This window comes from Salvelinus sp. IW2-2015, unplaced genomic scaffold (genome assembly GCF_002910315.2).
Source record: "Salvelinus sp. IW2-2015 unplaced genomic scaffold, ASM291031v2 Un_scaffold3585, whole genome shotgun sequence".
Taxonomy (NCBI): domain Eukaryota; kingdom Metazoa; phylum Chordata; class Actinopteri; order Salmoniformes; family Salmonidae; genus Salvelinus; species Salvelinus sp. IW2-2015.
In genome coordinates this window covers 15569-32080 of record NW_019944863.1, presented here as the reverse complement: position 1 = coordinate 32080, position 16512 = coordinate 15569, and the positions used below count along the sequence as shown (strand labels likewise).

The 16512-nt window shown below is 42.9% G+C and overlaps 1 protein-coding gene across 1 annotated transcript; it reads right to left on the bottom strand.

Annotated features, from left to right (window-relative positions):
• Positions 1-2283: 2283 nt before the first annotated feature.
• Positions 2284-16426, bottom strand: LOC112076113 (cytoplasmic dynein 1 light intermediate chain 1). Its single transcript, XM_024142997.2, has 13 exons — positions 16190-16426; positions 15941-16014; positions 11019-11135; positions 10608-10838; positions 10232-10401; positions 9879-9972; positions 9498-9633; positions 9260-9371; positions 8739-8798; positions 8492-8536; positions 8217-8307; positions 6278-6387; positions 2284-3180 (listed from the first exon to the last, which is right to left on the bottom strand). Exons 1-13 carry the CDS (start codon positions 16276-16278, stop codon positions 2953-2955), a joined length of 1557 nt encoding a protein of 518 aa, XP_023998765.1. The 5' UTR covers positions 16279-16426; the 3' UTR covers positions 2284-2952.
• Between the last annotated feature and the right edge of the window lie 86 nt (positions 16427-16512).

Sequence of the window (16512 nt, the reverse complement as noted above, 5' to 3'; positions counted from 1 at the left end):
CGTTACTCTTTCTCCCCCCTGTACCCATAGGAATCACCTGCGTTACTCTTTCTCCCCCCTGTACCCATAGGAATCACCTTGCCTTGCGACTCCTAGTATTGCACCTCTTACTCCATCATTGACTGTTTCTATATCTGGACTGAGATCAACCTGAGACAGCCCTGTTCACTCAAATCCTGCAACTGATCCCACTCCGCTTCCCCAAATATCCATCTCCTCAATCCATTCCTACTGATTCTTCCTCCCTCAATCCTACAGCAACAGGACAGGATAGTGATCACTACCCCCTGTAAATTCCTCCAAAACCTCCCAACTACACTGCCTGCCATCAACTTGAGAATAAAGTAAGATCCAGAGCAGATTCAATTCCAGTTACTGGTCAATCCTGGTTCCCGGCCGTCATTAAAACTCACAAGCCTTTCTCATCCAGTAGTCCCTCCAACACTTGTATGTCTCCTATCAGTCTGTAACCCTCCCCAGAGCGTACTATGAGCATTAAAATCCCCCCACCACATTACCTGTCTCCATTCAGTCTGTAACCCTCCCCAAGCGACTATGAACATTAAAATCCCCCACCACATTAACCGTCTCCTATCAGTCTGTAACCCTCCCAAGCGTACTATGAGCATTAAAATCCCCCCACCACATTACCCGTCTCCTATCAGTCTGTAACCTCCCCAGAGCGTACTATGAGCATTAAAATCCCCCCACCACATTACCCGTCTCCTATCAGTCTGTAACCCTCCCCAGAGCGTACTATGAGCATTAAAATCCCCCCACCACATTACCCGTCTCCTATCAGTCTGTAACCCTCCCCAGAGCGTACTATGAGCATTAAAATCCCCCCACCACATTACCCGTCTCCTATCAGTCTGTAACCCTCCCCAGAGCGTACTATGAGCATTAAAATCCCCCCACACATTACCCGTCTCTCTACATTTCCAAGGGCCAGCAACTCTCTTACACGTCTTGTAAAAGTTCACTATTACCATATTCCCCCCTCCCTCCCAACCACAACATACTCCTGTTCCACTCCCCTCTCCCACACACCTATATGGGATCCCCCGCATTGTAAAAGGTATCACAACCCCCTCCTCCCCCTGCCTACAGACTGCAACATTGTAATACAACATCTAGATGAGGTTTTAGCCATGTCTCCTGGAGACCTATCACATCAGGTTGGCTGGTAACTCCTCAAGAAACTGTTTGAACTCTTGCCCAGTCACCATCAAACTTCTGGCATTCCATTGAAGGACTAACACCATAATGAAAATTAACCAATACATGATTCCTGGCTGGACTGATTCTCAATCTTATTGAGGTCATCCTGTACATTTCCCCCTGTAAGTCCTGTGATCCCAAGATACCTCACTGCCTGCTCCTCTATGATCTGTATCTGCATAGTCTTTGATTGTAACTTTTCTGTGCAATTGATTGCAGCTGTCACAAATGTAACAGCCTTCCTCATGTCTACTACCAGTCTTGTGTTCTCCCCCATTCTGCTCTTTACATCTGGCCCAACCTGCATCCCAATCTGCCCTGGAATACCTGTTCTCCTCAGTGCCTCGATTGTTTCTGCGTGAACTACCTTCACTGCTTCTGCATACGAGATGTTACGCTCACTCCTCACCTGCTGCACTTGCACCTGTCTTTACACCACTGAACAACCCCCATWCGCCACACTATGGGCGCCCCCCACAGTTACAGCACTTTAACTGGACCCCGTCTCCACGTATGTATGTTCTACCCCACACCTTGCACATCTCCTTTTGCCTTTACACACCATAGCCACATGCCCAAACCTTTGACAGTTCCAGCAACGCAATGGTGTCGGAACATACGTTCACACATAATAACTCATATACCCAATCCTAGCTGTTCCTGGCAATACCAATAGTAGCACTGACAAGCTATCCACCTTGTTCCATCTCATGTCATCTGGAGGTGCTTTGCCTCAATAAGAGAGCCTCCCTTCAAGTGGTCCTTTATTTCTTGCATGTTAACACTTTCTGGAACTCCTGTAATACCTCTTCACCCACTGCCGRCCAGTTTGATCCAGCAGGCTACTATCAACCACACGTTTACATACCTGCTTGAGTTTGAGCACCTTCTCATACTGTTTAACACTGAAACACACCAAACTTCCATCAAAGAACTTTAGCAGACACAACCTGAGAGGATACAACTCAATAATAGTGGTGCAAGTTATACAATACCATTGGCTATTGCACCATGCAAGAGGTACCGTAGGCCTAAAGAAACATGACAGAGACAAAAGCAGAGTCCTGATTAGTAATACAGCTTTATTGAATAATGGCAGATTTAACAGTTGAATAGTTCATGAGAACTTGACTACTTTTAAGATTGTGATAGATGATTCCCCTATGCCACTAAAACACTCCAGTGGTCTGCCTATTCCCTAATCCAAACAAATGAACACACAAGTAAAAAATAAAATTAATTTCCCTGGTTTTAGAGCATCATCCTTGACTCTGGATTCTTGAGTTCTAACAGAACCCTTGATTATGACCATTATAAGCACTAAAACACTATTTCAATCATTCTGCCTGATTGTACAGCAGTCTTCATCCATCAGCGTTCCAGTGCATTATGACATCATAACAATGGAACTGGTGTCTACCAAAGACCCATCTTCACAAATGGCAAACATCAATCTCCTCCACTTTGAAAACATCCTCGCAGACAGCCACAGTGCTCAGAGTGACATCAAMGATGTGCACTTGTCACAGTGGCTTCAAGACCACCCGCAAGATATCCAGTTCCTCTCATTTTAATGTTGCTCGAAAATAAAGCAACATCGAGTCAGACTTACTCCATTTCCCTCCAATATCCTGTGAGCTTATCTTCTATATAATACATTGATGGTTTTCAGTAAGTCCATGTTGTTTTGCTTTGGTGGTGTTTCAACGGATTGGCATGCAAGGCTCGGTCTCACGGCAACCGCTCCAAGAGCGCTCTGTTTCTGTTTCCAGTCCAGCTTCTGATCCATCTGACAGTCGAGGGTCTAAAGAGGGAGAGGACCCAGCGAGTGTGTGTGCGTGTGAGTGTGTGGTGGCAGGGAGGGTTAGGGTTTGGGGGTTCAGGACTCCTCCATATCGCTGGGGGTGAGGATGAGGTCGGGGAGGACGCCTCTGGCTCACCTCTAGTCCACCTTTGACGCTGGAAGAGTTTACAAAATAGGTGTAGGTGTTAAAAATGCACTTTCAACCAATTACTAGTATTGGGACAAAGATCAGTCTGCAGTTGTACTCTCTTTGTGGCAGCATTTGAAAACGACAAATAAAACTCACATTTGAACAAACTGATACATCAAATTCTGAAAACAAGGAAATTAGTTGTAACCAACTACTAAGGCCTTGAAGACCCAGATACATGTCCACAGCCAGAGAGGAGATGGAGGACATGAGCTCTGTGCTGTCTGTTAGTGGCAGACCTGTCTGACGTCTGGGAGCCGATGGAGCACCCAGCCAATCATTTGGGCCAGGCAGGCGCTGTGTGTGCAGGCATTCAAATAAGGCAACACAAGGGCAGGGAAACAGGTCGTTCGGTCTAATTGACCAAGTACAACATAAAATAAGGGTTTGTTCAATGGTAATATGGCAACAGAGTGAGCATGCTCCGTGAATATGAACGCATGCAGGAGAGTTACATAATACACCGACCTTAGCGGGGCCAGCATCCACTAACTAACACACACAGCGGACAGGCAAGGGGCTCTAAAATACAATCCGTATTGAGAAGTCAGTTATGATCAATTGATTCTACCCTCCACATCATTAGACAATTATAGATTACGTTATGATTATTAAAAGAAGGTTGAAAACCAGCAAAAACAAAAAAGGGTAATTTAGGACAGAACTATTAACTACTTTAAAAAAAGGTATCTGTGACCAACAGATGTATACAGTGGGGCAAAAAAGTATTTAGTCAGCCACCAATTGTGCAAGTTCTCCACTTAAAAAGATGAGAGGCCTGTAATTTTCATCATAGGTACACTTCAACTATGACAGACAAAATGAGAAAAAAAAATCCAGAAAATCACATTGTAGGATTTTTTTATTAATTAATTTGCAAATTATGGTGGAAAATAAGTATTTGGTCACCTACAACAAGCAAGATTTCTGGCTGTAACTTCTTGTAACTTCTTCTTTAAGAGGCTCTTCTGTCCTCCACTCGTTAACTGTATTAATGGCACCCGTTTGAACTTGTTATCAGTAAAAAGACACCTGTCCACAACCTCAAACAGTCACACTCCAACTCCACTATGGCCAGACCAAAGAGCTGTCAAAGGACACCAGAAACAAAATTGTAGACCTGCACCAGGCTGGAAGACTGAATCTGCAATAGGTAAGCAGCTTGGTTTGAAGAAATCATTGTGGGAGCAAATATTAGGAAATGGAAGACATACAATCCTGCAGTGCCAGACGTGTCCCCCTGCTTAAGCCAGTACATGTCCAGGCCCGTCTGAAGTTTGCTAGAGAGCATTTGAATGATCCAGAAGAAGATTGTGAGAATGTCATATGGTCAGATGAAACCAAAATAGAACTTTTTGGTAAAAACTCAACTCGTCGTGTTTGGAGGACAAAGAATGCTGAGTTACATCCAAGGAACACCATACCTACTGTGAAGCATGGGGGTGGAAACATCATGCTTTGGGGCTGTTTTTCTGCAAAGGGACCAGGACGACTGATCGTGTAAAGGAAAGGATGAATGGGGCCATGTATCGTGAGATTTTGAGTGAAACCTCCTTCCATCAGCAAGGGCATTGAAGATGAAACGTGACTGGGTCTTTCAGCATGACAATGATCCAAACACACCGCCCGGGCAACGAAGGAGTGGCTTCGTAAGAAGCATTTCAAGGTCCTGGAGTGGCCTAGCCAGTCTCCAGATCTCAACCCCATAGAAAATCTTTGGAGGGAGTTGAAAGTCCGTGTTGCCCAGCAACAGCCCCAAAACATCACTGCTCTAGAGGAGATCTGCATGGAGGATGGGCCAAAATACACCAGCAACAGTGTGTGAAACCTTGTGAAGACTTACAGAAAACGTTTGACCTCTGTCATTGCCAACAAAGGGTATATAACAAAGTATTGAGATAAACTTTTGTTATTGACCAAATACTTATTTTCCACCATAATTTGCAAATAATTCATTAAAAATCCTACAATGTGATTTTCTGGATTTTTTTTCTCATTTTGTCTGTCATAGTTGAAGTGTACCTATGATGAAAATGACAGGCCTCTCTCATCTTTTTAAGTGGGGATCTTGCACAATTGGTGGCTGACTAAATACTTTTTGCCCCACTGTATCTGTGTTCCAGTTATGTGAAATCCATAGATTAGGGCCTAATTTATTTATTTCAATTGACTGATTTCCTTTTGTGAACTGTACCTTGTAAAATCTTTTCAATTGTTGCATGTTGTATTTATATATTTTTGTTCCGTGTAAGATTAGTACATCCATCCATCTCTGAACTTGTGTTGATATGTAGCCATTTGTAATGGGAATATTTCAGATGAATAAAGTTCATATTACCACAATACTTATTATTATGTTCTCCCTTTATGTAATACACATGATTTAGAGTGTTTTATTTAGGACACTCATTGTTTATGGGTTGCTGGTCACTAGACTTGATACTGAATGTTATGGATTGTGCTCATATCTGTTGATAGTGATTGATGCCAGACTGGAGGTACGAGGCACTGATTGTTATTGTATTCTGTAGCACTAGCAGATGATGCGGTGACTTCCTACAAGCCTCTCGGGGGTGTTCACAGAACACTGGTGTTGTGAGATTAGAACATAGGCCCTGCTTAGAGAAGGCCAGATGGAAATGTTCCATGCTGGAGATTGTCTCCCTGTTGCAACTTGTATTAAACCGGATTGATTTCTGATTGATTTGATCAATGACTGCTCACCTGCTGGTTCCATGGAAATTCTCTACTACACCAACAACTCTTAAAGAATATAACTTGTAAATGCTTATGAGCTTAGTTACTGAGGTTTGGAACCGCTGGTAAAGACAATGGAAGGAGTGCGAGCCAGTCTAATAAAGGAGAGATCTGGGGGACACACGTGCACAGTGCACCTAAACAAGCACACAGTGACGGACTTACAGAGATGACAGAATGGATGCTTTCTATTTCTAGTCTTTCTGTGGACATTTGGGGAAGAATACCTGTCACTGTGCTCCCTACAACTTTACTAGAAGGTGTATGACAAAAGAGTAACAGATCTTCCATGTGTGGAGCAGTACCTGATTTCCGGACTGTTCTGGGCGTGTTGTTGGCCCCGCCCCTTCCCCGGTCTTCTTGCTCAACAGACTGTTGAAGAAGTTAGCCAGCACGCCCTCACTGGTCTGCCCGCCTAATGGCACAGCAAACAGACAGACAAAACATCACAGTTACTCAGCGAACTTGCACAGACAAGGTTGCCAGGTATTGTTTAAAAACAGAACAGTATGGCTAACGGTATTATTCCCTATGTATAAAATATACAGTGCATTCAGAAAGTATTCAGACCCCTTTTTCCACATTTTGTTACATTACAGCCTTATTCTAAATAGGCTTGAATAAAAAGAAAATCCTCAATCTACACACAACACCCCAAATTTTTGCAAATGTAATCAACATAAAAAACAGAAATACCTTATTTACATAGGTATTCAGACCCTTTGCTATGAGACTCGAAATTGAGCCAGGTGCATCTTGTTTTCATTGATCATCCTTGAGATGTTTCTACAACTTGGAGTCCACATTGTGGTAAATTTAATTGATGATTGGACATGATTTGGAAAGGCAGACACCCGTCTATATAAAGGTCCCACAGTTGACAGTGTATGTCAGAGAAAAAAACCAAGCCATGAGGTCGAAGAATTGTCCGTAGAGCTCATGAGACAGGATTGTGTTGAGGCACAGATCTGGGGAAGGGTACCAAAACATTTCTGCAGCATTGAAGGTCCCCAAGAACACAGTGACATCTATCATTATTAAATGGAATAAGTTTGGAACCACCAAGACTCTTCCTAGAGCTGGCCGCCAGACCAAACTGACCAATCGCGGGAGAAGGGCCTTGTTCAGGGAGGTGACCAAGAACCCGATGGTGACTGACAGAGCTCCAGAGTTCCTCTGTGGAGATGGGAGAACCTTCCAGAAGAAGAACCATCTCTGCAGCACTCCACCAATCAGGCCTTTATGGTAGAGTGGCCAGACGGAAGCCACTCCTCAGTAAAAGGCACATGACAGCCCGCTTGGAGTTTGCCAAAGGCACCTAAAGGACTCTCAGACCATGAGGAACAAGATTCTCTGGTCTGATGAAACTAAGATTGAATTCTTTGGCCTGAATGCCAAGCGTCACCTCTGGAGGAATCCTGGTACCATCCCTACGGTGAAGCATGGTGGTGACAGAATCATGCTGTGGGGTTGTTTTTCAGCAGCAGGGACGGAGAGACTAGTCAGGATCGAGGGAAAGATGAACGGAGCAAAGTACAGAGAAATCCTTGATGAAAACCTGCTCCAGAGTGCCCAGGACCTCAGACTGGGGCGAAGGTTCACCTTCCAACAAGACAACAACCCTAAGCACACAGCCAAGACAAATGCAGGAGTGGCTTTAGGACAAGTCCCTGGTTCCACTCAAGGACACCCTATATGTCCTTGAGCAGCCCAGCCAGAGCCCGGACATGAACCCTATCGAACATCTCTGAAGATACCTAAAAATAACCGTGCAGCAACGCTCCCCATCCACACCTGACAGAACTTGAGAGGATCTGCAGAGAAAAATGGGAGAAACTAGTCGCCGCAAAATACGAGGTGTGTGCCAAGATTGTAGTGTCATACCCAAGGAGACTCGAGGCTGTAATCACTGCCAAAGGTGCTTCAACAAAGTACTGAGTAAAGGGTCTGAATACTTATGTAAATGTGATAGTTCCGTTTTATTTATATACGTTGGCAAAAACTTCTACAAACATGTTTTTGTTTGTCATTATGGGGTATTGTGTGTAGATGAATTAGATTTGATTTTTTTTTTTTTTTATTAAAATCCATTTTAGAATTATGCTGCAACGTAACAAAATGTGTAAAAAGTCAAGGGTCTGAATACTTTCCTAATGCACAGTAGGTGCAAACTTAATACTGGTGCCAAAGCTAATCTTTGTCATTTTAGTAGAATGAGTTATCGGGGATCAATGGTCTCAGTACCTGTTTGCATGGGCATCACATTGGCCACGTTTGCTGTTGCCGAGCGATTTGACACCCGAGGAGAGCCAGTGGGTGCTCTGTTTGTGGTGTCCTGAGATGAGGAGGAGGAATGAAGGAGGGATGATACAGGAACAGTAGAGAGAAGAGAGGATGAGAAGGGAGGGGAGAGAAAGAGACAGGAAAGGAAGGAGTAGAGGATCATTAATTGCATATATCAGAAGATTTACATGAACTCTTTAGGTCCTTTACAGTAGCATGTTTCCCCAGACACTTACCACTGGTCTGCCTGCTGCCGCTGGGGGCTGCTTAGACAACAGGGTCTGTTAATAGACAACACAGAGCATGTCAGTGTGAGAGTCCAGAGAGTCTGAAGACCTTAATACGACTAACCTAATTCATATGGCAACTGGCAGAAATAAACTGTTATCACAGCTGATGTCAGATTAGCATTATGCAATATTATCAAAGTAATGTTTTGGGTCATACCAGCTGTACAAATATATACTGTACATTCTCACTTACCTGAAGCTTTAGGAGAAACACTTGGTCATCCTCCGCACCTAGTTCCTTTTCATGTACAAACTGCACAAAAAAACTCATCATAAACAAACACATACCTATATACCCTTTCTCCACAAAATGACATGCAAGTCATCCTAATGTGTTAGTTTAGTGTACATCCGATTAAGTACATATTTGCCTGGTTTTGGCACTGTAAACCAGAGTACAGGCAGGCTCATCCTGGTAATCTGATATTATTTGAGATTATGGTACTCATCCCGGGGCCCATTAAAGTCCAGAGAGGACTGGAGAGAGCAAACACCCAGAATCCCCCAGTCCACCCAGGCACAGCACCAACCCTGCATGCCAGTAGTAACCTCTGACCCTGATCAGGGCTAAGGATTTTGGATTCAGTGACAATTTCAATCAAKTTCAAGATACTACCCCTAGAGTGTAGGTCAGTTAAAAGGTCTGTTAAATTACACTTATTTCTAATACTTCATGTCTGTGCCAAAAATAAGAAGATCTGGGAGTGATATTACCTTTCTAACAGGAGGCTGGACGATAACCTCCTCAAACTTGTCTTCCCTTTTCAACGACTGAAAGTTTTCATATAAAATGGCAACCTTTTTTTCATTATCCCATCCTGATGGGCTGGAAGACAATGAACCACAAAAGCATTAAAAAAWATATATATATATAAAAATAACTAATGTCATTGTCAACAGCACATGAGAAAAAGTCTAAATGTTTCATTAGTGAGAACACAGGCACACGTACATGAATAGGGAGTCTTTGTCCACCACCTGGGCCAGCATGTCAAAGGGAAACCCGTATAATCTATGGACCAGGTATTTATACAAGACGTCTAGATTTTTGTTTTCCTTCATTGACGTGTATAGCAGCGCTGCGCCATCTGAGAGGCCACCACTTGTCAAGGATAATATTATTGATAGAATGGCCAACGATATCTTAAAGACCCCTCTACTACCTAGCTAAGAAAAGCCATGCTCACTTCACACAAGAAAGAAAAACCTGAAACTGGTGCCTGCACATCGTTGGGACATTAAGAAAATATGAAAATACATTAGTTTGAAAGAATAAGGCCAGAGGAATGGCAACTGTTAGGTGAGGAAAGCAGTCGGTGAGGCAGAAGGATACACTGCAGGCAGAAGTGTCGAATGTGAGACTGGATGAAGTCAAAGTGTTCTTCCCGGTAGTCATGCTCTTTCTCTAGACTGAGAAATGTGTCACACTGCAAAGGAGGGAAGTGAAGAGAGGGAAAGAGAATACTGAGAGAGAGAGAGGGTAAGCCACACAAGACAAGAATGAAAAAGAAATTGAAAGCAGAGGAAATGAGAAATAGTGTAAAACAAAATGACAGATTTTCCGTCCTTTATACACATGTATGAATAAAGAAACCATACCAATGCCACTGAAAGTATCCTTTGATAAGTTGAGTTAACAAGCCAAGTTCATTTCTTTCCCTAATGCCAGAGGTTTGACCACCTTACCTTTGTACACACCACCATAACAGGCACGCCCAGGTTGTGTGTGAGTGTGTTCTCTCCCAAGGGAAGCACCACACACTCCTCCTCAGCCTCCCCAGCCACGGGGTTCCTCCTCTTGGGAGAGGCGCTGTGGTCGCCCGCTGGCTCTGTGTACTCCTGGAACTGTCGGACCACTAGCGGTAGGGGAGAGGGTGGAAGAGATTCCGTTTTAGTGCTATTTTAACCTTTTTAATTCAAACTCAGAACAATTCATCTCCATTAACTTTATAGTTTACATCTCAAGGCTAATCAAAGTTTTAAAGAAATACTGTTGAAGTAGCTATTTCAGTCTTTAATGTTATAAAGTAAGAACGTCTCTCTCGCAGATTCATAGACGTACATCTCTGTTCCATGTCCCTCAGTGTCTCTGGGTTGACTCGGAGCTTGTCGATGTGTTCTCGTAGCACACTGGCCCACTTCTGCAGAGAGTCCAGCACCGTCCACGGCCTGGACATGTCCACTACCAGCAGGGCCATAGTGTCGGCCATGTTCTCCCCACACACAGCAAACTTCTGGAGGCCTTTGTGGTACAGGTCACCGTCCAGAATCCATGCGTTACACATAGCATGATCTGCACAGACACACACGGTTTGGGGTCAAATCACACCAAAAAGGAGAAATTGTACCAGGCTATCCTATTGATCGCTACTGACCCATCATTACACTGACACCCAAGCTATATTATGAACTCAAACAAATCATCAAACTTGATCACCTTTGTTTTCTCATTATGTCCAAAAGACACACTTACCGTCGATGTCATCATCGTGAACGTTAAAGTACAGGTACTCCAGTCCTCTGCCTTTCATGTATTCTTCAACTCCCTGCAGTTTGGCTATGAGAGTGGTCTTCCCTGCCCCCGTCTCACCTGTAGCATACATGAAACACATACGTGCAGGTAAACTGCATGCTAAGCAAAACCATTCAAATCCGTTATAGCCTACTGTAGGCTACATGAGGCCTTTAGGTCAGTTGCCTACTGTAGGCTACATGAGGCCTTTAGGTCAGTTGCCTACTGTAGGCTAACATTGAGGCCTTTAGGTCAGTTGCCTGCTGTGGCCAGTGCTCTAGGCACAGTGCTCTAGGCCTATAAAAGTATATGATTTTGCATCAATGCAGCTATAGCTCACAAAATCAGTTAGGCCTATATGCAGGGCAGATACAATACCTCAGAAAATATTCACACCCCTTCACCTTATTTTGTTGTGTACAAAGTGGGATTAAAATGGATGTATTTTTAAAAAAAAAATGTAAACGATCTACACAAAATATTCTGTAATGTCAAAGTGGAAGAAAAATTCTAACATTTGTCAATAAAATATATGTTAATAAATGAAACTCTTGATTAGATGTATTGACTCAGGGGGTTGAATACATGTTAGAATCACCTTTGCAGTGATTACAGCAGTGAGCGATTTCAGCTTAAGAATTATTCACACCTGGATGCACAACATTTGCACATAACTATTTTTTAAGTTCTTCAAGTTCTGTCAAGTTGATTGTTGATCATTGCTAGACAGACATTTTCAAGTCTTGCCATAGATTTTTTAGGTGAAAACTTTAACTAGGCCACTCAGGAACATTCAATGTCATCTTGGTAAGCAACTCCAGTGTATATTTGGCCTTGTGTTTTAGGTTATGTCCTGCCTAAAGGTGACCATCTCCCAGTGTCTGCTGGAAAGCAGACTGAACCAGGTTTTCCTCCAGGATTTTGCCACTGCTTAGCTCTATTACATTTATCTTTATCATAAAGAAAACTCCCTAGTCCTTGCCAATGACAAGCATACCCATAACATGATGCAGCCACCGCTATGCTTGAAGATATGAAGAGCGGGACTCAGTGTTGTGTTGGATTTGCCCCAAACAATGCATTATTGCAAACAGAATGCATGTTTTGAATATTGTTATTCTGTACAGGCTCCCTTTTTTCACTCTGTCAATTAGGTTAATATTATGGAGTAACTTCAATGGTGTTGATTGTTGATGCCATTAAACTCTGTAACTGTTTTAAAGTCAACATTGGCCTCATGGTGAAATCTGACAGGTTTCCATCTAATGATTGCAGTTTGCAAACAATTTGTTCTTTTTGAAAAACTATTTTTACTGACTCGAGAGTCATGATTTGTTTTCTGAGTGACTCGTTCATTTAAAAAGGCATAAATTGGCTCCTAGTTGTTCGTTTGACCTCTAGTGCTGGCCGCAATTAGTCAGTCCTACCGCAGGATTAAGAGCCAATTCATGCTTGACAGAAATGTGGTTGGAGAAGCCGTATGATGGGTTGACGCAATTGCGGACCCTCCGAAGGTACGCAGAGACCAAATTGAGCTCCATACCGCATCGCTGTGCGCCTCCCAAATTTTTCCAACAATTGTTTACAGACAGATTTTTTCACTGTATCACAATTCCAGTGGGTCAGAAGTTTACATACACTAAGTCGACTTGGCCTTTAAACAGCTTGGAAAATTCCCAAAAATTATGTCATGGCTTTAGAAGCTTCTGATAGGCTAATTGACATCATTTGAGTAAATTGGAGGTGTACCTGTGGAAGTATTTCAAGGCCTACCTTCAAACCCATGCCTCTTTGCTTGACATCATGGGAAAATCAAAAGAAATCACCAAGACCCAGAAAAAAAATGTAGACCTCACAAGTGTGGTTCATCCTTGGAGATATTTTCAAATGCCTGAAGGTACCACGTTCATCTGTACAAACAATAGTATGCAAGTATAAACACCATGGAACCACGCAGCCGCCATACCGCTCAGGAAGGAGACGCGTTCTGTCTCCTAGAGATGAATGTACTTTGGTGCGAAAAGTGCAAATCAATCCCAGAACAACAGCAAAGGACCTTGTGAAGATGCTGGAGAAAACAGGTACAAAAGTATCTATATCCACAGTAAAACGAGTCCTATATTGAGATAACCTGAAAGGCCACTCAGCAAGGAAGAAGCCACTGCTCCAAAACCGCCAGAAAAAAGCCAGACGACGGTTTGCAACTGCACATGGGGACAAAGATTGTACTCTTTGGAGAAATGTCCTCTGGTCTGATGAAAGAAAAATAGAACTGTTTGGCCATAATGACCATCGTTATGTTTGGAGGAAAAAGGGGGATGCTTGCAAGCCAAAGAACACCATCCCAACCATGAAGCACAGGGGTGGCAGCATCAGTTGTGGGGGTGCTTTGCTGCACAAGGGACAGGTGCACTTCACCAAATAGATGACATCATGAGGAGGGAAAATTAGTTGGATATATTGAAGCAACATTAAGACATCAGTCACGAAGTTAAAGCTTGGTCGCAAATGGGGCTTCCAAATGGACAATGACCCCAAGCACACTTCCAAAGTTGTGGCAAATTGGCTTAAGGACAAACAAAGTCAAGGTATTGGAGTGGCCATCACAAAGCCCTGACCTCAATCCCATAGAAAATCTGTGGGCAGAACTGAAAAAGCGTGTGCGAGCAAGGAGGCCTACAAACCTGACTCAGTTACACCAGCTCTCTTCAGGAGGAATGGGCTAAAATTCACCCAACTTATTGTGGAAGCTTGTGGAAGGCACCCGAAACATTTGACTCAAGTTAAACAATTTAAAAGGCAATGCTAAACCCAATAGCTAATTGAGTAGGTAAACTTCTGACCCACTGGGAATGTGATAAAAGCTGAAATAAAATCATTCTCTCTACTATTATTCTGACATTTCACATTCTTAAAATAAAGTGGTGAACCTAACTGACCTAAGACAGGGAATTTTTACTTGGATTAAAATGTCAGGAATTGCAAAAAACTGAGTTTAAATGTCTTTGGCTAAGGTGCACGTAAACTTCCCACTTCAARTGTAGCTCCGCATTGACATGATTGTTTGACGATAGGCGAGGGTGGGAGGTCCTGTATAAACACAAACTCACTTCCTTGACAACTTCCTTGACAACAGCTCTGTGCTGCTCGGCGAAGCTCAAGAAGTATGAATGCCCTGACTTCTGCAGAGGCCGTGTCACCATAAATGCTGCAAGGCCAATGCAGACGTCGGAATGACCAAGCAGTGCCTTTCATACACGCTCCTCCGGCTCAGCAGCTCCAGAGACCTGCCCCCGACACCCAACTGTCTGTCATATTTGCACAGGAAAATAAATCATGAGCATAAAGACAGACATGTCTAGAACTGATAATTGGTTGTATGGTGCAAGAATGACTGCATTTAATTGATTTAATGTTAATATGTACACAGCTTAGTAGAACCAAACCATACACAGCCTCTGCTCAGCAAACTCGAACTTGAAAACGAATCGTTTGGTCGGCTGCAGTTCGTGAACAACTGAACTCTCACGGCAGTCAAGCAATGCATTCCGCCAAGAGTCGTTCACAATCTAGTCTGGTAGCAGCCACAGCTAGATGGACCTCGTTTCAAATGTATCAAGAAATAATGTAATTTGTATGCCTAGCAATTAACAAAATGGCCATTGTTTAAAAGCACACATTTACAAGTCTCAGTCACAAATGACAGCTCTAATAAGCCCCCTACTGTGAACGACAGTCTTCAGTTCATCGTTTGTCGTAGAGCTGTTGTTAAGGATGTGAGTTTGTGTATACACAGGACTTATCGCCCTCACCTACCAATCACGTAAATGCGGAGCCATCCACATAATTACAAAATTTGAGCAGAGCACGGCGATGTGGTACGGAGCTCAATTTGGCCTCTGSGTGCCTCCGGAATTTCCGTATGAGTCACACCATCCATTGGGCGCCTCCGACCATATTTTGGATAAAGCATACATTGGCTCTTACTGACTCAAATGAACAAAATGAGTCAAAAGATTCATTCTTTTGACTGAACGAGTCAAAGATCTGAGTCAGTAAAAAGAACCGAATTGACCATCTCTGAGTTAGGAAGGACGCCTGTATCTTTGTAGTGACTGGCTGTATTGATACATCATCCAGAAATGAATAACTTCATGTTTCAAGGGGATATTCAATGTCTGCTTTCGGAATTGAAAAACCTCCATGGCCTTTGTGTTTGAATCTGTGTTTGAAATTCACTGCTCGACTGAGGGATAATTGTAGGTGTGGGTTACAGAGATTCCAAAATCATGTTAAACACTTTGCACACAGAGTGACTCCATGCAACTTATTATGCACATTTTTACACCAAAACTTGGTGTAAAGGCTGTAATAACAAAATGTGGAAAAAGTCAAGGGGTGTGAATACTTTCTGAAGGCACTGTATACCACTAGTCGACCAGATAAGAAATATATGTAATCTCATTTGCTTGTTATGGGATTTATTTTACAGATTAAACTAGCAGGTGTTGAATATAATCACTCTTTCAATGTGATCGGATCAGATCAGATTTGACCTGCAGAAATGGCCATTTTCAGTCGTCTATGAAACAGTCCATATTTTGTTGGACAATTATAGGCCGTGCTACATATACATATACATACATTTCTATACATGCATTCAACAATCGCCTGCCATAATTCGGTTAATAACCAATTGGTTCTCAAACCTCGCAACAATGGTCCAATACTGGCTGTTATTGTCATTGTAATGGAATACAGAACGCGTGGTGAGAGGCACTCCTTGTCTAGCATCCTGCACACTCTGGAGTAGCGGAGGGAGCCGGTGGTCCATCCCGTGCCAATATTACACAATGCTAACAGAAAATTAAAAATAGGCTTACCCATAATAAGAACATTTTTCCCAGACGGCAATTTTGACCGTGAACGCGTCGATACCTCACTCAAAATAGAGGACCTGCAAGAGAGACAATGACATCAGACAAATACCAAGCACCCGTATCTCTGCCATTCAGATGCGCTACTCCCTAGAACCAGATTTTTCAAACCCTAAAACCATTCAAAGTGGCTCTGACAGGCGAGCCAGGTCTTTCTTAAGCCATATTATTGTATAGTTCAGGACCAATATTCACCATAAATTCTGGCCATCCTCGTCGCTGGTTTGATTTTCTATAGAATTTAGTGTATTTGCAGTTGACGTAATTCTGACTGTCGAAGCCATCTTCTATCAGCCTTGAATAGATTAAGTGCCCGGATGTTTGAATTGGTATAATAAAGGGCGCGTTCCAGATCCCCTCATTTATAAGCGCTGCGGTCACGGCAAGTTCAAATTTGAAACAAGGAAGCCACGCAGAATCACTGATCTAAAAATAATCAACTTGCAGCAAATCTGTGCAGCACCATGCACAGAGTGAAAGAGACATTTTAAACACGGGTATGTGCAAAATGATAAATG

Coding starts and splice junctions, on each gene's coding strand:
- LOC112076113 (XM_024142997.2), bottom strand. CDS start 16,278: ATGGCTTCGACAGTCAGAATTACGTCAACTGCAAATACACTAAATTCT. Junction 11,136..15,940: donor GAAAAATGTTCTTATTATGG/GTAAGCCTATTT, acceptor TGTATGCTACAG/GTGAGACGGGGGCAGGGAAG. Junction 6,388..8,216: donor TGTGATGCCCATGCAAACAG/GTACTGAGACCA, acceptor CTGTGCCATTAG/GCGGGCAGACCAGTGAGGGC.